This window comes from Eptatretus burgeri, chromosome 15 (assembly GCF_056783735.1).
Source record: "Eptatretus burgeri isolate ZD-2024b chromosome 15, Ebu_testis_v1, whole genome shotgun sequence".
In the NCBI taxonomy this organism is placed as follows: domain Eukaryota; kingdom Metazoa; phylum Chordata; class Myxini; order Myxiniformes; family Myxinidae; genus Eptatretus; species Eptatretus burgeri.
Genome location: NC_140975.1, coordinates 37,714,903 through 37,742,722, shown reverse-complemented (window position 1 = coordinate 37,742,722; position 27,820 = coordinate 37,714,903). Strand labels below are relative to the sequence as shown.

The window sequence follows — 27,820 nt, the reverse complement described above, 5'->3', positions numbered from 1 at the left end:
ACTCCCATCGAAGCCAGGAGCAGGCTGGTCTTTTTTTGTTGTCGATTGCATTCGCCACCATGAATGCATCACATATGTCCACGTAGTCATTAAAGCACTCCACTTTCTAATCAAAAGTTCCAAACACAGCCATGTTTTGCTGTTTCTTTAGGTTGCAAAACGATCAACAATCCCCATCACCATTTTGTTGCATTCTGGATAAATGAGTACACTACACCAAATTATTCCATTCGAGTTACCAAGTAGATCAAAGATACATTACCGAGTAGATCAAAGACGACTCAGAAAAATGAAGCCATAACCATGTTGTTTTATTCACGCATACACACCACAATCTGATGACATCAGCTTCCTTCACATTCCACTATACAACACCAAGCATGAAACTGACTGTGCTATTCTAGACATGTTACTGTTAGGGTTAATCATTCATACCAAGAAAAGATTATACCAAGCATGAAACTGACTGTGCTATACTATACATGTTACTGTTATGGTTAATCATTCAGGAAGGCATATTCCATTTCACATCATTCAAGCATTATATCATTAAAAGCAAACCCAACACCAATTTCACAAATGTTGAAACATTTTGGCTAATGTGCAGGTGGAAAAGCGAAACTTCACTCTGATTTTTCACCCTCCTGTGGTGTAAACCCTTCGTGTCGCTCACGCCTCTGAAACTTGAGCTTAATTGGATTTTTAGGAGACAAGAGACCAACTCTACCAATTTCCAGTGGAATCTGCAAAAGAGTTCACAAGGTGGTGTTTATACACAGGTTTCAATGGATGCAGAGAATGAAAAATAAAAAGCTCATGAGATGCTTCGTCAGCCCCATTCCAAATCTTTAAAGACCCGTTCTAAATTAGAAAAAAACAATCCATGTCTGCTTTAAGAGACTTCCTGCATGCAAATTACATTCAAGAGGTGCAATTTTCCTTTTGAGAGGATGGAGCAAGATAAGTTACATGCCAATGATGTATTTTATGCTCTTGTGTAAGCTTCTCTTAAACAATGCAACTGTGGTTACCAGGAGGGGACACTGCGAACTCCACCTACTGGGAGTAGAAAACCTTTCCTCTTCAAAAGAAAATGTAAAATGTTCAATTATTTTTCATTTCTTTGTTCACATTATTCATTTCTTTAATTATAACTCCTTTTTTTTTTTTCAATGTCAAGGTTCATATGTGAGCCACCACATAGAATGTACAAGAGGGGCAGGAGAGGGAAGGAAAAAAACAATGGGGAACAGAGACTAGGAGATCTGTGGAAGGGAGAAGGATGGGGTGGGGTACACAGGGTAAACAAGATGGACACTACAGGGACTTTCAGAAAGAAAAGCAGGGAATTTGAAGGAGGTGGTTTTGGGGTGGATTAGCGCGGGTAGAAAAGATCGTGGTTTTGAATGGGGGAAAATAAGAGATGGTGGTGAACAGCTGTTTTGAAGACCTGGAGGGAAGAGTGTGATTGAAGAGAGTGGGAGTTTGTTCCAATTGGAGAGGAGATTAGGACCGTAATCTGTGCAGTTTCCTTGGCTATTGGGCACAATCCTAGACGGGTCACCACTCCGACACAGTATACCAGCATGCTGGCACTCATTTTGCCAACCTCGGAAGGATGACAGGTCGAGTTAACCCCATCCATCCATCCATTAGGACCATACTCTGTGCAGAGCGTTGGTGCCGCCGAAGCAGTCTCCTTGGCTATTGGGAACAATCCTGGACGGGTCGCCACTCCGACAGTATACCAGCATGCTGGCACTCATTTTGCCGACCTCGGAAGGATGACAGGCAGAGTCAACCCCACCTGGTGTTAATTCAACAGCTGAACAGGATTTGAACTCAGGACCCTAGGATCCCAAGCCCACTACCTTAACCATTAAGCCAACACCAGGCATATTCCAATTTGTTCCAATGGTGGGGAAAAAGCGGAATGAAAGAGTGAAGGTGAGCAGTGATTCTTGATTTCGGTAGTTTTACCAGAAGAGGATTGCTGGCGGACCTTGAGCACCCTACAGAAATATGGGGGGGACATATCTCAGACAGAGCAAGGTGGGGGGGGTGCAGGCCAGAGAGGAGATGGTAAAGGAAAGAAAGACCACCGACCTGCCTGAGAGAGTGAGAGACGCAAAGACTCAGCCTCATCACGGGAGATACCATTGATCCTAAATGCCTTGATTTCCACAGCCTGAAGCCAAGAAAGGTGAGAGGCAGGAGCATCAGCCCAAAGGGGAGAACAGTACTCCATCAAGCTGCAGACAAAAGCTTTGTATGTGGTCAGAAGCTCAGGTGTGCCAAGGAAGGACTTGGCACGATGGAGGATGCCCAGTCGGCGACTGGCTTTGGAGGCCAGCTTGGAAATGTGGCTTTCCCAGGAAAGATCATGGCAGATAGTGAAACCCAGAAGCTTGAATGAAAGGAATTCTTCAAGAGTGTTGTTGAGAAAGTAGATGTGGGGGGGGGGGTGGGTGGCAGGGGGTTCCAGACGGTCCTTTCAGAGAGACATCGTGAGAGTGTGAGATTTGTCAGGGTTGAAAGTCATGTTCCACGTGTTGGCCTAGCTTGTGATTTTATCCAGATGTGAAGAGAGAAAAGAAGCTGCTGCTTGCTGATCTGAGGGATGACAGATTGTCCTGTATGCCTTGATGTTCTGTACGCCTTGATTGTCCTGTATGTACGGCAGAGGGTAGAATCATCAGCAAAGAGATAAAGAGGATTATCCAGAAAGTCAGAGAGATCATTGATTAAAACCAGAAAAAGAACCGGGCCCAGAACACTGCCATGAGAAACTCCAGCCTGGACAGGAAGAGGGGATGAGCGAAGATACTAAAGATTTTCTAAAAGAAAAACACAACGGTTGGGATATCTAACAAAGCATGTTACAGGAGGACTATATAATTTTCTGCAGCATCATGTCATGTTTAGATTTAGATTTTATTATATTTCTGATCCATGGTTACCTTATCAAGGCCTACCTTGGTAACAACACCCACCTCAGTTTCTGGTGTAGTTCGAATGTTGAACTCTTGAATCAATGCCACTAAACCCATCTTCATGTGCATGAGAGCAAAGCGCATGCCAATGCAATTACGAGGCCCAGCTCCGAATGGTAGATAGGTGTACGGATTGCGGTCTTCCTTGGCTTCCTTTGTGAATCTTGGGTGGAGAAAACAAGCAGACACTCCTCTGTTATGGTGTCAACTTACACTTTCTCGAAGAATAGACCTTTTACCTTCCTGGGTGGAAATTAAGACCCTTCACAGTGTAAACCAAAACATTACAATGCAGAAGCTTCAGGAAGCACAAACATACCGCTCCGGCCTGAATTCTTCAGGTTCTGGCCAGATGCTGGGTTCCCGATGAAGGGCAAAGAGTGGCACACCGATAATCATTCCACGTGGTAGAAGCAACCCACCGAGCTCTATGGACTCCTTGCAAACACGCTCAAGACGTACAGCAATCGGGAACATCCTCAAGGTTTCACTGATAACCATGTCCAGATATGGCAGTTTCATCACACCTTCGTAGGTCAACTCTGCCTACAAGCACAGATATTTAATAAATTGGGAGTCTGAGCCGTACAAACATCTCTTTCCTCAATTAGTATTTTAACCATTCCTGTTCAATAATCACAGATATTAATTTAATATGAAGAGAGAAGTAATTCAAGTTTTTATTATTTTCTTTGATTTAAGGCTCTTAGTGGAGCTTGGCCATCTGAACCAATGACTTATGATGCAGGGAACCTTCTCGTGCATGTAAAAATACACTGACATCTCCCAATGGCTTTATCCTGCAAGTGATTTCTGTGTACGCTGTTCCTGAACCATTAAAGTGTACTATATATAATTTGAGAAGTGAGTTTGTGTAATTGTTTGCATTCCTAAACAGCTGGATGGACAACAACAACAAACGTTTTACGAGCATTTTCCCTTCTTTCAGGGGGTCGGTCGAATGATGACACTCCTCCATATGGATCTATCCATCGTGTCAGTTTCAGGCAAACCCAAACATTCTATAACTTTTTTTTTAACAGTCTCGATCCACGTCTGGCTTTTTAGTATGTCCTGTCGGATTTCCATCTTCTACTACCACAACTTTTATTGCTTTATTTAGAGCTTCATCTTCTAATCTGAGGGATGACAGATTTCTGATCTGAGTGATGGCAAGAAATGTCTGAGGGATGGCTGTGGCTAGAAATTGTAACCAGCTGAGATGGAAGCTGAGAGAGTGTGTCCAATGAATGAACAAAGGATACTGAACCAGGTCACGAATTAACATTAGAATTATTCGTTGCTCATGAACATACTGACCAAGTCTTCTCTTCTCAAGTTCTTCTTCATGAGTGCAGTGTTTATTTTTTTAATCATTTCCCAACTTTTGAGCTCAGAATTCCTTCTTTCAGACACAATGCATTCATCCATCATATTATTTTCATCTCTGTTCTTGCCATTATTTTTACCTCTTCGATCTGCAGTGCCCACATTTCACTTCCATACATCAATACTGGTCTGACACAGGTTTAAAAACTCTAATTTTCACAAGTAATATAATGTTTCTGTGCTTTCTGATACTGTGGAAACTGAATTATTAATAGAATTTATAATGATGTAAAAATGCAATTTATAATAATGTAGAAATGCAAGATTAACTTCGTTTAGTACTTTTTAGAAATAATTTAATAAATATACATGCTGAGAAAGCTCGTAAAGAGCAGAATACACACATTTCTTTGATTTAGTCGTAAACAACCTTGTAAAGCTTTATCTATCCAGTTACCATCTTAGTCAGTAGGGCAAAGATGACTCTCTCCTATCTTCTCCCCCCACACCCCTTCCCAAGGCTGTAAACAAACTCCAAAACAAACCAAAACCCCTCTATGTAGCAAATTTAAGTCCACAAAGTTCCATCTGATACCGCAAAACTGTATGTATATATATATATATATATATATATATATATATATATATATATATATATATATATATATATATATATATATATATATATATATATATATATATATATATATATATATATATATAGACACACACACACACTCAATATTCTATGTAGTCTTAAGTCTTCCACTTGCAACTATGTAGCAAGTTGGGGCCTTCCTTTTGTGCACAGGAGTGTCTTATTTTATTGAATAAACAGCTTGTATTGAATTATAGTTTCCTGTGGCTAGAAATTGTACCCACAGATTTGGGGACGAGGATGGGACCCACAGCCTCCATCTGAGGAGTTGGGCTTCTGCTTGGTGATGAGTAAACACTGGTGAAGCCAAGAGTGAGAGATCTCTGCTGAAGCACATGTTTCTCCCAGGCAGATGACCCACCTTTCCACGGAAGGTTGCGCAGTCCTGAACTAAAATTTTAAATAAGGTAAGGATATATACAAGGCTGTCTGTTGAGTAAAATAAAAGACTTTTTTATTTTATTTTAAGGGTATATTAAAAGGAAAATATTTCTTCAAGACAGGATAACATCTTGGTATGCTTTGATAAAAGTGTCTAAGTGTCACAAGGTGGAGGGCGGAGACGTAGCGCAGACGAGTTTGTCAAGTTGTGTAAAGAGGGTAAAGACACTGCGTATTGGAAGACAGGATAAGATCTTGATATGTTTTCATAAAAACGCCTTTAAGTCACAAGGTGGAGGGCATAAGCGTTGCGCAGACGAGTTTGTCAAGTTGTGTAAACAGCGTTGAGGCACTGTGTACCGTTTTTATTCATTAGAATTAGGCACAGGGGATTAGAATCGCCAAGTCGAGAATGCGGATAGGCGCAAGGAAATAAATCGCTGTAAAGAAAGGAGCGCTGATGAGTGCTCAAAGCGATTTAGTAGTACAGTTATGGAAATCAGCATCGTAAAGCAAGGAATGGCGATGTGCCCACTTCTAGCGGGTCAAATGCCGAGTCTATGAATGAGACCTTTGGGTCGAGAACTTCAAAAGATGTGAAGTTGTAGACAGACAGAACAGATAAAGCAAAGATTTCATCAACACAGAATTGAAAACTTGAGAAGGGAGAGAAAAACAAAAATGGAGATGTGAAAAATAATTGAGGATAATAAACCAGCTGAGATGGAAGCTGAGAGAGCGTGTCCAATGAATGAACAAAGGATGCTGAACCAGGTCACGAATTAAGATCATAATTATTTAATTCATCGTGTACGGAACAAAAGTGATTTCATGTGAGGTATTTATATTGAGTTAATGTTCTGAAATAATTTGTGTACAACGTTTCAGTGCATGTTGGTATGTGTGTTTTGAACACATACGCAGTTGTATTATGGTTACAAGCGTGAGAGAATTAAAATTAAATCTACACGAAGCTCAAGTGTGAATCAAGCAAGCATGCACGGTCTTTGCATATGCAAAGTAGGTTGCTGGGACGATTGACCTTCAGACCAGGCATGAACGGGTGAGGTCATCGTGCTGGATACAGTGGAGAGATAGTTGAAGTGTAGGATCTTATTTAAAGAGAATATATAGTTTTAGTTTGGTTTCAAGAAAGGAAAAATATTGAATCTTCACCTAAATGGAGAAATGTAAGCAACAGCTGTTCGTGTACACTGGAGCGAACCATAATGAAAAAGTGGGGCGGGGGGGGTGGGGCGGAAGGAAATAACCTGCTGTGAGATGGAAGAATTTGCCTGTTTGCCGGGTTGTGTGTGAGATTTGGCTGATAATGAGGAAAAAAAACAGGTGGGGGCTGCTCGTGAGAAATTGGTTGTAGAATTGAAACTGAAATGATTTGATTTTTGTCTGTTGATCGCATTGTGAGTGCACTGTGATCAACATGCAAAAACAACAATTATTTGAGCATAACAATTGGCTCGTTGTATTGTTGCGGAAATGGGCCCTTAGTGGGTTATTAAATATAGGATTAGCCCAGATCCCCCCTTAAATGCATGTTTAGCCAGGTTGTTTGGTAATCAGACGTTACATGTGTGTCGGGAGGTGTAGCAGGCAGTCCAGTGTTCATACAGTGGTCGTGTACCGAGAGGCACCTTCTTTTTTCCTTCCCCCTCTTAACTAGCCCCCACCCAGCACCCTGACAGAGTCAGTCAGCAAGACGTGCCAGCAACCCATTGGCAGAGAGCTGCGGCAAACTCGAACGATGGACCAATCACGGGTCCCCAGGGGTGGTCCGCGAGGCCCGCCCTGAAAGGCAAGAGGAACTGTTTTTTTTCCTGTCTGGGATCTGCTTTATGAGGAGTGACTCGACGAGCTGTTCCTCCTTGGCCATGGATCCAGCATGCAGGTCATCCCCAGGTTCATCCTGAGTCGAACCACAAAGCTTCTGACTGTCCTTGCTCCCTGCGCGGCTAGACCACGTCTTTTCATCCCGTCAATCCGCCTGTGGAGCCCAACACCTGGATTTGGCCTGGTCTGGTGTACAGGCCAGGCCTGGATTCACATACTGGACCTTGTGGGGAGCCAGCTGGAACACACCATAGATCTTTCGCTCTTGTGCTGTCGACCTTACAGGGGCTGGACGCGCCGAGGCTGGTGCATGAGCGGTGCCGACAAAAGGACGTCGTCACCGCCATCTTGCCATGCGGCATGCGCGAGCTGGGTGCTCCAATCCAACACCATCGGCTTGTCACGAGCCGCATTCGTGCTTTCGACACTTTTCCTCTCATCCATGAGGTACCACCAAGTACTCCGTGTCTTGTATGCATGTTGTCCACGCCTACGGTTTATTTTGCTAGAGCCCCCTTCGAAACCCATATCCATAGCTCCCTAGATAAGAGTGGGTTATAGATGAGCAATAACGTTATCATGAATGCTTTGCTTGTGTCGATTCCCCGATGTTCCCCAATAAATCTGGCTAATTCATATGAAAGTTGCCGCCTTGAATTTATTCGTGTCACGCGGAAGAACAATCGCTCGATTTTTATTTAAAACCAAACTGGCTACGGACTGTGGCAGACTTCGCTGGTCTCTGATCAAACGCAGTCTGTAGCCAGGGTGTATATCCCCAACTGGCAAGGCACAGGGGTACTTTGGTATCATGATCTGAGGCGCGTGACCCGAGACCTGTGTCGAACTAGCCGGCGTTATAACCCCTGAGATGGCAGTGCTGTGAAGCGCCACCGATCTTCAACAGTATGAGCACGGTTGGTTACATCATTGCATCATGGTTTGAGTTTTTTCAGTCGATTGTAGCAGGAATTTGTGGTTGATTTAAAATTGACGGTAAAAGCTATGCAGATGAGGTGGATGGCACCGCATGTTGGAGCATGCAGGTACGAGTCACTCATTATGTGAATGACTGCAGGCAGATGCATGAATGTTTGAGCATGTGTGTGTAGGCAAATGCCAGGTGAAAAACATGGCAACTGGTGATTGCACAAGGTGGTTTGCCAGTGCATTTCTGATGGTCGTCAGGAGAGAAGTGGTTCCAGCTGTATGTATGACATCTTTGTGAACCATGGGTCAAGGTATCTGATCACCATAGTTACCATGACATGTTTGAATGAGTTAATATGAATGAGTTTAACGATTTGAATCGTTCATAATGGCAAAAAAGTATTTTCTGTGTGTAACAGCTGTGGGCTGTGGACATAATATATACGGGAAAGCCGGACATTGGATTTTTAATAGAAATGTCCTAGAGATAACTGAGCAGAATTTGGCAGAGATAAAACGTTGGTTGGAACCTCACGACGAAAATATGGGGTAAAATATGGCAGAATGGACTGAACCCTTACACTGTACAGCATACTATGACGTGATGTGAATTATGCAAATGAAGTCTTCTCGATACCAATCCATGAGGATTCGCAGAACCTGTTTGCTTTTACCTATGAAGGGATACAGTACACTTGGATGGTGTTGCCAGCGGGCTTTGCGGATAGCCTTACATTATTCTCGCGAGCACTCCACAAGGAATTGAATGACATAGTGCTTACTGAAGGATCTACCTTGGTGTACAGTATGTGGATGATTTGCTCAACATCAGAGGATAATTGCAAAAAAGACATCTTAACCCTTTTAAGAGCACTAGCTGCAAAAGGCCAGAAAGTACCAAAGGCCAAATTACAACTGTGCAAAACCCAGGTAACATACCTAGGGCATGTATTGAGTGGAACCTCGAAGATTGTCAAATGACAGGGTGCAGGCTATTCTGAATGTTCCGAAACCAAGAACAAAGAAAGAAATGAGATGTTTCTTTGTGATGGCTGAATATTGTAGACCATAGGTACCTGATCTGTGTTGGAATGGTGACCCGTCCAGGATTGTGTCCAATTGCCAAGGAGACTGCTTACGCAGCACCAAACGCTCTGCATAGAGTATGGTCCCAATGGATGGATGAATGGTACCTGGTTATGCAGTACTGGTTAGACCACTGTTAGACATGATGCTTGACAAAGCACCGGAGCCGATGGAGTGGACACAATAGGCAGAAGAAAACTTTGGCAAGGTCAAAACAGCTCTACCAACGACATCAGCCTTGGGTTTGTCTGATTATGACAAGACGTTTGATTTATATACCCATGAGATTGATGGATTTGTTCAAGCAGTAGTAACACAGCAGCACGGTGACAAAATCCGTTCATTCACATATTACAGGATGGAACTAGACCCTGTAGCACAAGGATTTTCACCATGTTTGCGGGCAGTAGCTGCTGCCTCATATGTTGTACAAACTACAAGTCAGATTGTGATGACACCTTTAGTACTGCGAGTACCACACTGTGCAAGTTCTATATTGCTAAACGCAACACCTATCAGTAGGAAGAGCAATGACATATGACCTCGTGTTAATTAAAGCAAAGAATGTGGTAATCGAAAGATGTCCGACACGGAACAAAGCTCCTTAATGCCAATCGCTGATGATGGAGAGGAACATAACTGCGAGGAAGTAATGATGAAAACTGCGACTTTCCGGACAAACTTGAAGGACATCCCGCTGCAAAACCCCGAAATTATAGTCTTTGTTGATGGCTCATCAACAAAAGTAGCCGACAGGTCATAACTATCAGGATATGCAGTGTGCTCTGAAAGTGACATCTTGGAAAAGTGGTAAGCTTCCTCGACATTATTCCGCACAACAGGTATAACTATGTGCGCTAATTGCAGCATGCAATCTTGCCGAGGATAGAAGCATAACAATATATACAGATTCCTGATGTGTGTACAGGGTGGCACACAATGTAGGAGCACTTTGGAAAATAAGGGATATATAACATTGCAAGGTATGCTCATCAAAAATGGTAAATTGATAGTGGAACTGTTGAAAGCTATTCACTTACTGTGGTGGAAGATAACTCTATTTCCACAAGTTGGATCAGCATACCAAAGGATAATCTATAATTTCATATATACGGAGGAAGGACATTGAATGATTCACGGAAACATTCGAATGGACTTCACTGAAACAGAAGCCCGAAGCAATTCCTCTTATACACAACTTGACATTCCAAAGAATGGGAGGGAGACATTTGGCAACTCAACTACAGGGTTAGCTGATAACCATTGGGCAGAATAACTCAAACTGCAATTCGTGTCCAATGGGTGAAAGAGAATGACATAATCATGGCGAAAGTTTGCAGTGTTATCAACCAGGTCACCCTGTTTCATAGTAAGACATTCGTTTTATCAATATGTAGGTCAAAAGACTCTTGGGTAAAGGGAAACATTACTGACATCCAATTCAACTACAGCATAAAAATTAAATTTATAAAGTACCAGCAACAATTATAATTGAGAGTACATGAATATAATTATTTTTTCTTCCACACTTACCAAAATAAATAGCGATCGTGAAATGTCGAGCACATACAAAGTAAAGAGATATGGTCTCAAAAGAAAATGCTTTTGCTGATTTAGCAGCAAAATCACAACAAATAGCAAATATGCCAATCAAAGAGAAAAATGAGGAAAGGGTGCCAACTACTGATGACATTGCAGCACTTCAGGAGGAAACCTAGGTGAAAGAGCCAAGTGGGAAAAAATAGATTGCTGTGATAACACAAAAACAAAACTTTGGGTCTCAAGTGAAGGTAAAGTGGTTGCCCCAAAGGTGCTTTTACCAGGGTTTGCTCGTTTGGCTCACGAAAGTGGCCACACGAGCAAAAGGGGGTTGGAGAAGGAGGTGCTATGAACATGGCACGCTTCAGGATTTGCAGTTGTGGCAGAGAAAATTTTGTAGAAGCTGTGTATTGTCAACACTGTAATGGTGGTAGGGTGTGCTGCCATTTGGCTGCTGGTTGCACCGTTGGTTGGGGCATGGCTGTGCCGCTGATGCGTTGTCCCTATTGTCAGTGTACTGATGTTCATTTTTTCCAGCCTTGGAGGAGTGACAGGCTGAGTCAGCCCCTGGTGTTGGTTCGGTGGCCAACGGGACTTGAGCTCAGGACTCTAGGATCCCAAGCCACCACTCTAACTGCGAAGCCAACACTAGGTTATAATGTTGGTAAAGTGTCGATAAAACATATGGACATATACACGATGCACAAGTCAACGATTAACTTTTGTGCTGCCTTAACAAAGGTTGTCAAAGAATTTGACTCGCAGGTCAAACAAGCACTACCAGACCAGCTGAAGAGGAACACCACAGCACCACAGCGACTGGTTGTACATCAAGGTGTTCAAGCGGAAAAACGCACTGAAGGCATGTTGGACCGGACCCTATCAGGTATTATTGGTCACCAACACAGCTGTCAAGTGCAAAGTTAAGCAATCAGGGATTCATGCATATATTTTTTATGCACAACTGAAATGATGGACGGAATGAGTTGAAAACTGATGGTTGTATTTGTGGTGTTGATTTTAAATGGTAAAAATACCCATGGTCCCTGGTGGTCAGACACCAATTCTCTCAATGTAAATGTCTCAGAGAGCCACCTGGTAGAAGTGGGTATTACAAGTACAGTAATAGCTAGAGCAAAGTCGATGGCACGCCATCGCAAATCCCCACACTTCCGACCGAAAGCAAAGTTGAAAAATCGGAAAGTGTTGTGCACTTCCCCATACATATATCTACTATGTCCCAAAGTTTCAAGTTCCTATTTCAAATGGTGCCGGAGGAGTTACAGGGTAAGACAGACGGACGTACGGACGGACGGCGGAGACAATCACAATATTCCCGCTTTTCTTCGAAAGCGTGGGAATAATAAAATATGCCACAGTGGGGGAATTAAATGGTCCAGAAGGACCGCTTCTTTGCTAGTCAATTTAAAAATAAAATTAAATTAAAAAAAATTAGAAATGAAATAATGAATCACATGCAGGATAGACAGGAGCCATCAATGTACCTATACTTGAATTACACAGACGTAACGAGACAATTCCTCACATGAGACAAGAGTTCAGATGGCCAACACACTATCCAGCCAACAGACTAAAGTGGAGTTAATCAAACCCAAAATTGTGAAAACATTTTTTAAATTGAAGATCATATCAATGAGTGCGATACCTTGCTTGGGAATGCATTGTCAATCTCCTCCTGCAACTTGCTCTGAATGTCAGGATGAACAGCAAGGTTATACGCCACATACGAGAGTGTATTCGCCGTCGTCTCAGTGCCAGCAAGGATAAAAATGATGGCCTGTGCTTGTATCTCGTTATCTGTGATGCCTAAATGAAAACAATCATCTTTGGAGGGTGTCCAAAGTTTCCATAACTTTTATTTTAAATTTCATTTCCTGCAGCAAAAGCGACAGTTGTGAGTCCAGTATATCAATTTAATGATGCGTTGCAGTCTGTATGTGCCTGCTCGTCTGCATTCAATCCTTTGTTGTACCTTGAGAAATAAAAAAGTGGAAATATAACCTGCAGAGTGAAGTTTTATCTTCTTTTCTTTGCTTCTAATCTCTGAAGCCATTTATTTATTACATAAGCACATAGGTGGTGGAGGGAAGGTTCAGGTAAATGTGTATGGGAAAAGGGTCAGTTGAGGTAATTTGAGGAATTGGGCAACTACAAATCATGATGGTCAAAGTCAAAATCATCATTAATGTTCATTAAAGATGCTTTTCTTACGATTTATTGGAGGCAAGGAACACATTTCACTCCCTTTGAAGTGACTGACACACACACACAAACACCTTTCATCAGCTTGGAAGTAAGCCAACATCACGACATTACATAAAAAGTTTGAAGTTTCAAAATGACTCCCCTTAACTACAGACTTATCAGCTCACTTCCAATCAGCCACGTTGTGAAATCTATCACCGCAGCTGACAAATAAAATCATTCCCCTTCTCCAATGACCTCATCTCAGATCACCAATTCTTATTCAGACCAGGTCACTCTACGTTGGAAATGCTGCTTCTACTCTCCCAACAATTGATGGAGGCCCTTAATGTCAGGCATAAGATCAGGGCCATCTCTTCAGACATATCTCAAGCTTCCAATGCAGTTTGACATCCTACCTTGTGCGCTAAAGTCTCTGCCTATGGAATTCAAGGCCAACTCCACTCGGGTTCCTGATTTCCTCCACTCTCGCAGCCAAAGTGTGGCTCTCAAAGGAATCCTTTCATCTCCTCTCCTTGTCAAGGCTGGAGTTCCCCAAGGCAGTGTTCTAGGCCTCATCCTATTGCTAATCTTGATCAATGATCTCTCTGGCTCTGGAATATTTGCTATCCATGTTATATGTTCTGTGTGTTATATGTACCATTCCTTTTTTCTGATAACAGCGAGAGAGATGTCCACTTTGACAAGGACGTGGTCAGAAGAACCGATTGGATCGGAGGAAGAACAGCAGATATTTTCAAGGAAATTTGTCAAAACCGGTGTGTTAGCTCTTATACGAGCCTCGACATTGTATACAAAAAAAAACAATCTCTTTGCTGACAACTTCACCCTCTACCATGATATATATATATATGTATATATATATATATATATATATATATATATATATATATATATATATATATATATATATATATATATATATATATATACATATTTATATATACATATATATATATATATATATATATACATACATACATATATATATATATACATACATACATATATATATATATATATATATATATATATATATATATGTATATATACATACACACACATAGATAGATATATATAGACAGACAGACAGACACACACACCAATATATAGACACATGTAGAAAGATTGAGACACAGATATATAGGTAGGCAGGCACAGATACAGACACGCACAAAGATATATGGATAGACAGACAGACACACACCAATATATAGACACATGTAGAAAGATCAAGACACACAGATATACCCAGAGATAAGACAGATGGATGGACAAAATACCCAAATTTATAGACATAGATAGACAGACACACACAGATGGACAGAACACACACAAATATGTAGATATAGATAAATAGATAGACACACACAGATAGATAAACAAGCCGGTAGGCGGCGATGGGTCGCCGAGCATGGAAACTATAAGATATAGAGCAAAATGGATGTCATATAGCGGATAGGGAATCACATCAAGATTATGCATATCAAATCTCATCCAGTTCCATCTACTGATAACTACTCGGTATCCATTTGAATGAAAAGTACCGAAAATGCGGTTTGAAATCGGAAATCCCCAAAGTTCGAGGGGGTGCTGCGGGTGAACAAATATCTAAATCGAAAATCTGGCTCGAATGTTTGTGCACAATGTATTTCAGACGATTAGTGTGAATTTTTATGACCATCCGACCATAACCCGAGGAGGAGTAGCATTTGGCGCGAAGGCACCTCCAGCTCTGGCATATTATCGATTTTTGCACTAATTGACCTTTGACCCCTGACCTTAGCGAAATCGGTCAATATATCCTGAGGCAAAGTTGCAGTACTCATTGAGTACCATGAACATACAAAGTTTCATTTGTATCGATGCATTCACCTGGTCGCTAGGGGGCCTTCAATTTTCGCCAATTTTCGCGCATACCATAATTTTAGGGGGCGCTGCGGGTAAAGTATTCCATATATCACAAAAACCGGAATATATATGATAGAGCATCACCGGTAGATCATTCGTGCCAAATTTCATAACCCTACGTGGGATAATGGCTTTCGGAATTGATTTTGCGTGAACGGTACCGATTTTGAAGGTTTTTTGGTTGTTGCTAGGGAACCAAAGCGTCCCTAGCAACCATCACAATTTCCAAAGCACTAGGTCATAAGATGTACCTACCACCCGAGTTTGGTCAAAATCCGCCCACGTTTACTACCAATTATGCTGATGACAAACGAACAAACATCCAAACAAACAGACAGAATTACTGACAATAAGGGTCACCTATTTCGGCGACCCAATAGTTAGATAGATAGACAGACAGAGAGATAGACAGGACAGACAGATAGATAGACCGACACTTTGTGAAAGTTCCTGCTTCTGCTCACACAAGGCAATGCCACCATGTGAGCATGTTCTTTTGTATAACTTACATGTGCATGAAAAACTGTGAATACTGCTGAGGTTTTTTGGTAAAGTAAATCGAGAGAAAGGTAATTATATATTGACTGAATAGTTTGTGGTTATATTATTCGTATCGTGAGAGATACTATATGTTTACTTCAAAGAAACCCCAATCTCTGATGTTGAAGAAACCAATCTCCAACTTAGGATCGATGCAACAGAGCTCAAATCTTTCTTACATGTACATGGAAATGGGAACAACCGTTATAATTATTTTTTTGTATATCTTGTCGAGGCTCGTATGAGAGCGAACACACAATGCACAGCAAGGGGGGCATGAGACAAGAGGGGCAGGAGTGGGAAGGACAAAACAGTGGGGAACAGAGACATTAGGAGATCTGTGGAAGGGAGAGGAATGGGGTGGGGGACATGGGGAATACAAGATGGACATTACAGGGACTTTCAGGAAGGAAAGCAGGGAATTTGAAGGAGGTGGGCTTGGGGTTTGTCCTCAAAGCATAGTTTTTAAACAGGTTTGAAGAGGAAAGGAGGGAGGGAAAGGGGGAGAAGGTACATTGTACGAGTGTGTAAATGTATAATTGTAAATGACGAATGTAATTTCACTTCAACAATGTACAAACCAACGACTGATCATATTGTTACGGCTGTGGAAATTCGCAAACACCATTCAGGTCCCGTAGGTGAGATATCTCTGTAAAGTACATGTGTAGATAGCCCCAAACCCGTTGTTTAGAGGGAATAAATGTGATTCATTCGGGCTGCGACGCTTTGAGTCAGTCGTTTTTCTTTCTCTATCTTTTATTTCAAATAAAAACCAACGAGGACGCTCGGTGGGCTTTTCGCGCCATTCTTCTCCGCACTTGGTGTGAGGGGAGAGAAGCGAGGGGAGGGCAGCTGGCCCCCGATTGGTGGATGCACGGTGTGACGCGGCCAGGGAGGAACGCCCCTCTTCGAGACCTTTCTCGAAGCGCCTCGAAGGGGGGGGGGGTGGAGCAAAGAACGGGGCGGAGCAACAGGGCGGAGCTCCGGGATATAAAAGTCGGAGACTGGGGAAGTAGTTTGGCAGATGCTCTTGCTTGGTCGATGCTCTTGCTTGGTAGATGCTCTTGCTTGGTGGATGCTCTTGCTTCGTGGTTGCTCTCGTCTTCCGGCTCGCTCGTCCTGGTGGCCGCTGGCCGGGTCTTTTGTGGGGCAGTTGTAAGACCCCGCTGGCGGGAAGGAGCGTCCGCCATTTTCCTCTCCCGACTTTGGCCATCCATGTTTCCCCCCCTCTATCCGCGCTGGGATAGCGCCGAACTCTCGGTCCGTGGCGTCGAGTGGCCAACACGTACCGGCGCGAGGCACGCGGGAGAGGCCTCGCCTACCACGCTCGGGCACGGAGTCGCGGCCAGGCGGGACCACGTCGACGGACTCGACACGCTCAGGGAAGTCGCGACTTCCATTTCTTTTGGGTTCTGTGTAAACGTGTGTGTGTGGCGCCAGTCTGGTGAAGTAAAACTGTTTAAGTGTTGCCGTGTGTCGGTCTTAGTCGGTTGTAGCTCTGCGTCGTCGTTGCTTAATGTTTTTCGTATTACATTTGCTTATTGGGCTTAATTGTTTTAATTGCTATATGTGTGCTCTGTGTCGATGTGAACAAAGTGCTTGCATGTTGAATTGTTCCCCGTTTCGCTGCGTCATTTCCTTCGTTTGAATCTCCATCTTGCTTCATGTAACGGGTTCGTCGTGGGCTTAATACGCCCGATAATTAATCGGAACCGTCGAGACCGACGATAACACCGCACAGTTATCCCGATAGTACGGAACGGACCGCTTAAGCGGCTCATATCCGGAGTCGACCTGCGGCGAGGTTCGATCGCCCGGTTTACCATCCGCGTGGGTACTTAGGTAGGTCGAGTTTGGCGAACAACCCTATCCCACGCGGGTGGCCGATTGGCACGATCGTGGTGAGGCTGAAAGGCCCACCCGTGACTAGCTCCCGGCGTTAAGGCCCAGTCACACCTTGACGTTTTAGCCAGCTTATGCCGATTTTTTTTTGAAAATTTGTCAAACGCTGGTACACGTCGAATACGTTATGGGTAAGTTTTGATAACATTGAGAGCACGCTGAAAAACACTGCCATACGTCGTTGTATGCTGGCTTTAAACATTGTACTTTTCGGTTGTCCTCAAATTTTCCATGCTTGAAATTTTCAGACTTATGCCAGCGTATGACTCACACGTTCCGCATAACGCTGGCCATAAGTTGTAGGCACGTCACGCGATCGTTGACACACGTCGATACACGTTACTTGTAAGTTACTCATAAGTCGAAACACGTCGAGGTAATGTTTAGCGTACCCGAAACTTATTTCTAACCTATGAGTAACGTGTTGTACTCACGTTACGCGATCGGTGACACACATCGACACACGTCACTTGCAAGGTGCTCATAAGTCGAAACACATCTAGGTAATGGTTGGCGTCAGTGTTCCAGACTCCCTGGTTTTATTTATTTTATTTTTTTTCTTCCTTCCTTCGGTATGATGGTAATTTGACACTTTGATTTCTAGTGCGGTTATAATATAATTAATAGGCTGCCACTCAACGAATTAAATCATAACCGCACTGTACACTGAACACCGTCATACCGAAGAAAAAAAAAAAACGGGAGTCTGGAACACTGACGCTAACCATTACCTTGACGTGTTTCGACTTATGAGTACCTTTCAAGTAACGTGTGTCGATGTGTGTCAACGATCGCATATCGTGCGTACAACTTATTCCCATCGCATGCGGAGCGTGTGTCATACGGCAAGTACGTCGTAAAATTTTCAACATGTTTAAAATTACAAAACGTACTCCACTTACTACGACGTATGATAGCGTACTTTAGCGTTCTATTCACGCATACCAAACTTACCCATACCGTATTCGACGTGTGCCAACGTTTTAGACGCATTTTTCAGAGGTCGGAATACGCTGGCAAGATCGCCAAGGTGTGACTGCGATGTTGACACTTCCATTTCTGTGGCGGTTATGATTTGAATCATTGTGCGGCAGCCTTTTAATAGGCTACGCCATGTCATCGTCGGCGATACCTGCAGCGCGCTATGCCTAAGTTAAACTATCGTTGGGCATAGGTTGTGAACGCCGACAACAGGTTCAGCATTCGTTGGTATAAGTTATATATAACACAACGAAACGTTCTGTGTCCATGACTGATATGTTGCGCATAAGACAAAGTCGTTATGAATACGTCCGAATCTTTTAAAAAAAAACATCAAAAGTTCAACATAAGCCAGCGTTTTACATACATTTTAATACGTTGCCATTGCTGGCTGTGACGTCAAGGTGTGACTGGGCCTTTAGTCCGAGAGGGTCACGACAGAATTGTCCGTCCGGTGGGCGACGTGCCGCGATTTGTGTCACGTGGCCGATTGCACGCCGGCGGGCGCGAATTCGCAACAATATACACCACGTGTGCAACAAAAATGAATAGAACTCAAAATTGCATGAACATCGATATTTGTAAATCTCTACATACACTGGCCAGACTAAAGAGCTCTTAAATGAGGTATCAGTCAGCATTGTATGTGCTGTAGTTATGATGTTTACCCCATTCAGACACAATCATCCAACTTGCATTTATATATAGTGTTGCAGAGAATAGGTGAGTCACTGAGCCTTTCTCTGTTTGCACACAGTAGACCCCAATTCTTCTTTCACTGGGTATGTCTGTTTTAAAATGATATGTACCTCTACCTCTTGAAACACAGCGTGACAGATCAAGAGATCATGTCGATGGCTTATTGCTCCCCTTGTCCTCCTCCTTATCTCTTCTTCCTTTTTCAAGTTGTAGTTGTTACTTCACAGGAAATTTAACAGCAAAGGTAACTTTTTCCAAGCACAATTAAATGAATATACTGCTCCGTAACAATAGATAGAAGATTAATTACAAGACGACAATTCTGACATTGATCAAGATGTTTATCCACCCTTAACCCGAGAAGGCATTTTCTTCACAATATATTTGGTATTATTACCCTTGCTGAAGGACAGGGTATTGCGTTTGGGTCTGTTTGTCTATCTGTCTGTTTGTTTGTCCGCACTGAACTGTTGTGTTTTTTTTCCGCAACCGCTTGTCAGATCGCGACGAAATTCTCACCATTGGTGTGACTACTCATGTAGAATGTTTTAATGATAATTATGGCATCATAGGTCACATGGTGTGGCAGCCATGTTAGAAAAATGGAAAAACTTTGGACCTCTGTATCTCTGAAACCGCACCAAGGAACATATTGAAACATGGCAAGTACTCCTCATGTGGATTAATGGTGATTTTAAAAAATGATGTCATAAGTGCCTTTCTTATGATGTCATTGCAGATGTAGAACGCTACATCTAATCAGCATGAAACTTTTTGAGGGTCATCTAGGGATAAAACGGTCCACAGAGAAAAAATGATGTCATCGGTCACATCATTTGGCATCCATATTGTTAAAAAAAAAAACCTTCAAAAATCTTCTTCTCTGAAGTGGCTGAACAGATCGAAGTGAAATTTTACACGCATTACTGCCTACTCATGAGGAACAAAAGGTTCACACATATGATGCCATAGGTCACATGGTTTGGCAGCCATATTGGATTTACCCTAAAACCATATTAGATTCCTTCCTTGGCACACCTGAGCTCCTTACCACAAACAAAGCTTTTATCCACAGCCTGATGGAGTTCTGCTCTTCTCTCTGGGCTGGTGCTCCTGCCTCTCAACTTTCTCGGCTTCAGGCTGTGGAAAACAAGGCATTGGGGATCATTGGTAGCTCCCACGATGAGGCTGAGTCTTTGGGTCATCACTCTCTCACCGCAGGCAGGTCGGTGGTATTTCTGTCTTCTAACATCTCCTCTCCAGCCTCGCTCCCCTGCTCTATCCACGATGTCCCCCTCCATATTTCCGCAGGGCGCTCAAGGTCCGCCAGCAATCTCCATCTGGTAAAACTACCAAAATCAAGAATCACTGCTCACCTTCACTCTTTCATTCCTCTTTTTCCGACACTCTCTTCAATCCCACTCTTCTCTCCAGGTCTTCAAAACAGCTGTTCACCACAGTCTATTATCTTCCACCACCCAAAACCATGATCTTTTTTACCCCCGTTCATCCACCCCAAACCCACCTCCTTCAAATTCCCTGCTTTCCTTCCTGAAAGTCCGTCGTATAAGGACCTGAAAGTCCCTGTGGTGTCCATCTTGTTTACCCTGTGTACCCCCGCCCCATCCCTCTCCCTTCTATATATCTCCTCATATCTGTTCCCCATTGTTTTTTTCCTTCCCTCTCCCACCCCTCTTGTCTCCTGCTTCCCTTGTACGTTATGTGTGTTAACTCTCATACAAGCCTCGACAGTGTGTACAAAAAAAAATACCTATGAAAATCTTCTCCAGAACGGCTGGATGGGTCAAGGGGAAACTTCACACAAATGTTCCTCACACCATGGGTGTACAAGTTTGTTAAGGAATAATTGATGTCACATGGTTTGGTAGCCACATTGGATGAAGAAAAATATTAAATCATGTTTTCTCTGGAACCACTTCATTGATCAACGTGAAACTTCACATTTAAGATCTAGTGGGGATGGTGAATAAATGTTTTAAATTTCAACTTTATCAGATGCATGGTCTGGCAGACAGAATGTTTTTTTGTTGTTGTTTTGAATAAGGCTCACTTGACTGTGCCTGGATGGGTTTAAGGGTAGAGAAGAAGCAGCTGAAATGTGAATCCTATCCAGGTTCCTCCTGATGACTTCATCTTTGCTTTTTGCTTGTTCGGGATCCTTCTGATTACTCCAATGCAGGACTGAACCTATTTGGGCTTCCATTTGATTTGAATTGAATATATTTTTATCTCATTCTAAATTCAATTGAATAATGAAAAATAATTAAAAAACGTCATGGGTCAGGATCGGGTGTCTGTTCAAAGTGGGGTTGCATTAAAGCGGGACGTCTTGGTATCCGGACATTACTGCCATCGGTTTTAAAGTGTAAATTCTAATTATGTCTTAATTATATGACACACCAGTACACAAACGCCACACTAAATACACCACACAAAGCCAGTCCTGGAAAGGGTCTGCAATCTATGATTGCTCTTTTTCTTGCTTTAAGGTGTATTTTCTGGAGACTTAGGAATCTCAGTAATTGAAAGTGATTTCTCATTTTTTCAGAATCTCTCATTTTGTCATCAGAGCTCTCACATATTGATCAACAAAAGGTTCTGTTATTAAATTTAATATCAATCAATTTATTTCTTATCCTGTATATTCTTGCCAACAAAATATTTTATTTTTATAAAATGGAATTTCCAACCTACTTCCAAGGATCTGTCATTAGAAAACAAATACAGTGCTTTGTTTGGTCTCAGTTTTAACAATTGCAGAAGATGCTCATCAATTTGGATCTTAAATTGGGAAGAAAAACAAACTTGAGCAAACAGTTTCATTTGCTGTAATTCAAATATCAAGGAGTAATATATATTTTAATCACCTGCCGACATACTGAGGTTTGAGCATTGTTTGTTGAGATGAGATGTTAATTATAAAAGTTGAGTCAAGTAAAAAGGTGACCAGTATTAATATTGTTGGATTTTAATCTGTGGAAAGATTGCGAGCGTTTGGGAAATTCTGGTTACTTCCATAAATATTGAAACATTTTGTGTTAATGAGCCATTTCTAGTGACACATCGAACAATCCAGTATTTACAAGTGGTTTGTAGAGGGAGAGATTTTCACAAATGTTCTGAGATTGAGTCTGTATAGATGGTAAAGAGAATGAGTTATTGGAGGGGGAGATAATAAGAGCGAGTCCTCATTTTCTTTGTTGTGTTGAATGACGTGCCGGTGCGATTTGTGTATTGCTTCTGCTGCATCTTTAAAATTAACACAAGTTTGAACTTCACCCACCGACCTGACCATTGGATATCGATAGAAGAACCTTAGGTTTTGTGAGATATTGTACTTGTTTCCATTTAAAAACAGATGCTTTTCGGGAAGCAAAATCGCCTTTTCCTTTTGCAGGTCTCAATTCAATAAGGAAACATTTGTGTTCAAAACACTGGCCACGCACAGCTCATGCAACCTGAAAATCTGCATTCCCTTTTGACAAACAAGAATGCAGCTGGTCCATTTTATTCACCTCCGCTCCTTTTCTCTCTCGCAGTTATTTCCTTCAGTGAGTTTTCTCTATGACTATTTTGGAATCTGCGATAAATGATCATCCAACATATTTGCAAAGATGGATTAGACAGGCTACATATGTTTCATTTGAACAAATAAAAAGGTGAAAATGTGGTGGGACAGGATATGTCAGTGGTGGGGGATGGCAGAATCAGGGTGTGGAAGGAGGTGCAGATATGGAAGGATGACTGACACCATATCTTCTCATGAGAAAATTACGGTTGGTGAGGTAAGGTGATGCCAAGAGACATTTTGAACACCAATCTATTCTTATTTTATGAAAATATACGATTATAAAAGGTGAATTTTATTTGACAAGAAAAATATGAAAGAAAATTAAGCTTTAGTCTGTAGAATATATCCACGTTCTACATTGTGAGGGAAGGGGGAGGGGGGGGGAACACTTACATTTGTCAGGCATGACAGTTCCCTGCTCACCCTTAACAGTTTCAGAAATTTGAGCATCAATCATCATCTGGAGGAAGTCAACTCGGTCCTGGAACAAGATTGGCATTTACTCAGCAACCTTTAAAATTTAATTCAATCTATCATCTCATTCTTATATCACAGAGATGAATCACACAATGTAGAACAGCCATCATCAGCTTAATCACAGTGAGATAAAAGGGTTGAACACAAGTGGGGAAGCAAGATCCATACATGGATCGAAACACTACCACTGGTAGAGAAAGACAGAGACAGAGACATTTGTATACATTTATTCATAAAGCTTCGAAAAAAGTTACACATATAGTCCGGTCGCTTAAGGTAGAAATTCGACAAAACATTTACTGACTGGACAAAAGCACCAAATTTGGTACACAACTTCCTTGGCCAATAAGATCTAATTTTGGAAGGGGAGCCAAGGTCAAGGTCACCCATGAAGGTCAAGGTCAAAAATGACTTTCTGTATTTCCAGAGAGCACGCCTCGCTCTATCAAAATACTCTGTTACAAATCAGTTAGTCGCCCTCATTTGCATTCTATACGCATCAGTAAAGTCAAAATATATTCAAATCATATTACTAAGTGGCATAAAAAGCTGGTTTTCCCACGTTAGTACCATGGGAATGGTCAGGACCGTAAAAATCTCGCCAAAACCTTTACCTACTAGATACCGGCAATAAACTTGCTACACAGCATACTTAGACCATAACCTGCATTTTCAGAAGGGGGGCCCAAGTCGAGGTCACCCATGAAGGTCAAAGTCAAGGTCAAAAATGACATTACTATATTTTCGGAGAAGATGCATCGCTGTATCTAAATACGCTGTCACAAATTATGCAATATGTTTCATCTATGTTTTATATACAACGGAAATGGCAAAATATCTTCAAATCACATTACAAACCTGCATAAGCCCCCAGTTTTCCCACTTTCGTACCATGTCCTGGATCAATTCTCTCAAGTTAAATGGGCCGGGACCTGATCAACGTAAGTGACATTGGGTAAAGATGGGTTATTGTACCCCATACAAACAAGGTACGACCCCTGAGATCGGGATGAATAGTCGAATCTCGGCGACAGTAGGTTCCTCTTCCAGTCCCCTCGCGAGACGCATATGGGAAACCACAAATCGGATCATTCGCCAAATCGAATTTTTCATGGCAAGATTTGTGCCAACGAGCCTTGTTTCGGATGAAACACTCTGCTGTCCCAGAACTACCATACCCCACATTGATGGGAAGTGCATTCATTTCCTGGAACAGCCCAACGTTCTGAAGGAAATTGGTGTATGCTGCACCATTTCTATCCCATGAGTTGGAATCGAGGGGACAACGTCATTCCTCTGCAGATAGTGACTGGCACACGACACAAAGGTCCCAATCAACCCGGCGCGTGACCTGGAAATAAGAAGAGTTATAATAAAGGAGTCGTCTGTATCTGTACCTATTGGGACTAAATTAGGATATTGTCAAAATATACATCCAGGAAGCCCTAATTATGCCAACAGGCTGATTTCGTCATCAGGTTAGACTCCCCGACACAAAAATGTAGAAATTTTTGAAAAAATATAGGAATTAACTTGGTACAATTGAAATTATAGTATTTATAACCTACCTGAAATTATTTAAAGTCACACTTTCAAGTAGAATTGAAAAAAAATCAAAAGTTGGGATAAAAATTAGAGCACAAAATTTACACACTATTTGAAATCACCATGCTTGTTATTTATTATGATTGATTGTATTTGTATATGCGCAGAACTGACTTTTCATAAAACATTGCTTCGCCATTAGATTCGATAATAATCATTCACAAAATGGTCAAAAGTGATAAAATCAGCAAATGGATAAGGTCATGTCAAATTAAAAGAGTCTCAGCACTGGTACACTTTCTGTTTTGATTGGGCCCTCAGGGCATGACAATAGGATTGCTGCTCCCTCTCAGGAATAAATAGGCGATCATAAAAAGCTGTTTTACAGCTAAATAAAGGTCTAGGATAACTTTTATTTGATGGAAGTTTCAACTCTGTGGCATATTTATAGGCCAGGTAATTAGAAAAAGACTTCAAAAAAGGTCTCCGCACTGGCACACTCTGTGTCGTGGGGATCACTCCCCTTCTTGCCCTTTTTTGGCTTCTTGCCCTTCTTTACTACACCCCTCCCCTCCTGCTGAGAATTATCCCCATCATAAAACATTCAACTACATAAAAAGGCTTATGTTCTCTCTCATCTGATTGAACACAAAAATGAAGGCAAGCCAACCCAGCCCTCCTGGCCTTATCATCATCGATGACGATTGATCGATCATCTTCCTCCAAGGTCAAACCGGATCAGCAATGGACGATCGATTTTATTCTCCAATCATCTCAAAATTCACTCCACAATATCACACATGATGCCTATTATCTCTCACTTAATTAGTAGTATGCTTTGTTTGTCATATCAATGAGAACAAATGACTGAAAACACAAATTTCCGAGCAGATTACAAATTAAAAACACACTTACTGCTGCCAGTGCCACCATTTTGTCCGCATTCCAGTGGTTCCTCCGCAACAATAGGAGCATTTTTGGGCGTGGCTAAACATGAAAATTCGAAGGCCCATGAAAGCTGCCAATGCAATTTTTGTGCTTGCCCCCCCCCTTCCAGAATTGTTTCGTACATCATATAGAAGTCCTGTACCAAGTTTGGTGCTTTTGTCCAGTCAGTAAATGTTTTTTACCCTAAGCGACTGGACTACGATATGTGTCAGAGATTGAGGGGAAATGATCGGTTATATAATTATATGGAGGTTTGGAATGAAAAGGATATAGATATGTGTCAGATGGAGAAATGGAGGGAAAAGAGAATGCCGAGAAATGAAACCCAGGAATGTGTCGAAAGGAACACGCCGCGTGTATCGTGCACAAGTGTGTCCCATACATCATGGCGTGGTTGTTGTTTTTCTATTGTTGGCCTCTGACGATGTAGCTATTGGCATTAAGCTACTAGCCACGCTCTCGCCGATATTGGGGTCATTTGCTTCTGTGTTGTGAAAAACACCATCCGTGCAGCCTCTTTAAGAGTTATTCATTCATATGCCTTTTCAAAGCAACCGGCAATCTCATCCCAGATCATTGGAAGCTCGAGTCGATAATCTCGAGTTGCTGAGCATACCGTATAACTCGCCGCAAAAGTTGGGTTGAGGGATCGTTTGAGGACGGGAACTCTGTGCTGTTGATGCTCATGCGGTGCCGTTGCGGCCTTTCTATTCCCCCCCCCCCCCCAGCCGTGCACGTGCTGCACCTGTTGGCGTCCGCGAGGAGCCAAATTCAGATTTAGCTCAGAAATAAGCAGAAAAGTAGAAGAGTAGAAATGAAGTTAGTGATGTAAGCAAACCTACCTGTGAGATCCCTGCAACACACATCCCTTTGTCCCGCGAGACAAAAGGGAAGGGACTATCTAAACGTATATTAATGGAATAACTGTCTTGGGACCACTATATGTTGGAATAACTGTCTTGGGACCACTATATGTTGGATGCATGCGGTTCCAAGAACCACAATAACATATATATATATATATATATATATATATATATATATATATATATATATATATATATATATATATATATATATATATATATATATATATATATATATATATATATATACACACACACACACACACACACACACACACACACACACACACACACACACACACACACACACACACACACACACACACACACACACACACACACACACACACACACACACACACACACACACACACATACACACACACACACATACACACACACACACACACACACACACACACGTACAAGATCACATACACTTGCTAAGTTAAAAATACATGATTCTTACTTGTATTGAGTGAATAATATAAATGTATTGTCAACATGCTATAACATTTCTTAATTTACACCAATAAATATTAAGGGTTTGAAACATGCATTTTTTTTGCCTAAAATGGGTAAGAATGCACAAGAGAGTGTCTGGATACCTCCAGCAGCCTGTGGCCTAGGTGGAACCCATACCATCGACATTAAAGATTTTCACACACCTACTTTTTATTCAGCATCCTGGTATTTGAGAAAATATGGAGAGCCTGCACATGCCCATCACATTGTGACTGCATCATGTTATTCTGCATTGTGGCTAATGGTTCAAAAATGGATCCAACATGGAAGTAACAATCTCAATACTGGGTATGTCCATCTCTGGCAGCAATCACTGTCGTCACATTGACTGTTTGACTGTAAGAGCACTGAAATCCCAATCTGAGGAATGGCATTCCACACCCAAATCAGCTCCTTGTTCCAGCTCATCGAGGGGATGTTATTATCTTGGAAAGGTTTGAACGTGACAATCAATGCAATCCCAGAGATGTTCAATTGAATTTAAATTGGGTGAGATGGCATGCCAGGGTGTAATGACAATAACATAGGCATTGATAAGAATGTTTCTTGTTCAAATGGCCCTGTGAGCAGGAGCATTTTTGTGCATAAAAATGATTCCTGGAACATGTTGTTGAAGGGTAGGCAACACGTTTCTGGAAGATCTCAAGAATGTATCATCTGCCGTCAGATTGTCATGGATACAGATCAAGTAAGGTGTAAAATGTTTCAGCAATTCCACCCCACGTCATGACACTTCCAAGGCCAACATTTGTGGTTTTCAGCTCACAGATAAATGCAAATCGCTCAGTGTCTTCTGTTGACCTTTGTATGGCCACCATGCCTTTCCAGGAGAACCTCGATT

The 27,820-nt window shown here is 42.0% G+C and overlaps 1 protein-coding gene across 2 annotated transcripts in view; it reads right to left on the bottom strand.

The window, feature by feature from the left end:
- Positions 1-290: 290 nt before the first annotated feature.
- Positions 291-27,820, bottom strand: part of LOC147011941 (cytochrome P450 3A24-like) — a 111,258-nt gene continuing 83,728 nt past the window's right edge. For both annotated transcript variants that reach the window (XM_085857720.1, XM_085857721.1), the window contains 5 exons: positions 23,012-23,099; positions 12,431-12,591; positions 3,313-3,539; positions 2,994-3,156; positions 291-743 (listed from right to left, as the gene is read on the bottom strand). In XM_085857720.1, the coding sequence (XP_085713846.1) occupies positions 624-743; positions 2,994-3,156; positions 3,313-3,539; positions 12,431-12,591; positions 23,012-23,099 (759 nt within the window). In that variant the 3' untranslated portion in view covers positions 291-623. The remainder of the gene's footprint in view (positions 744-2,993; positions 3,157-3,312; positions 3,540-12,430; positions 12,592-23,011; positions 23,100-27,820) is intronic.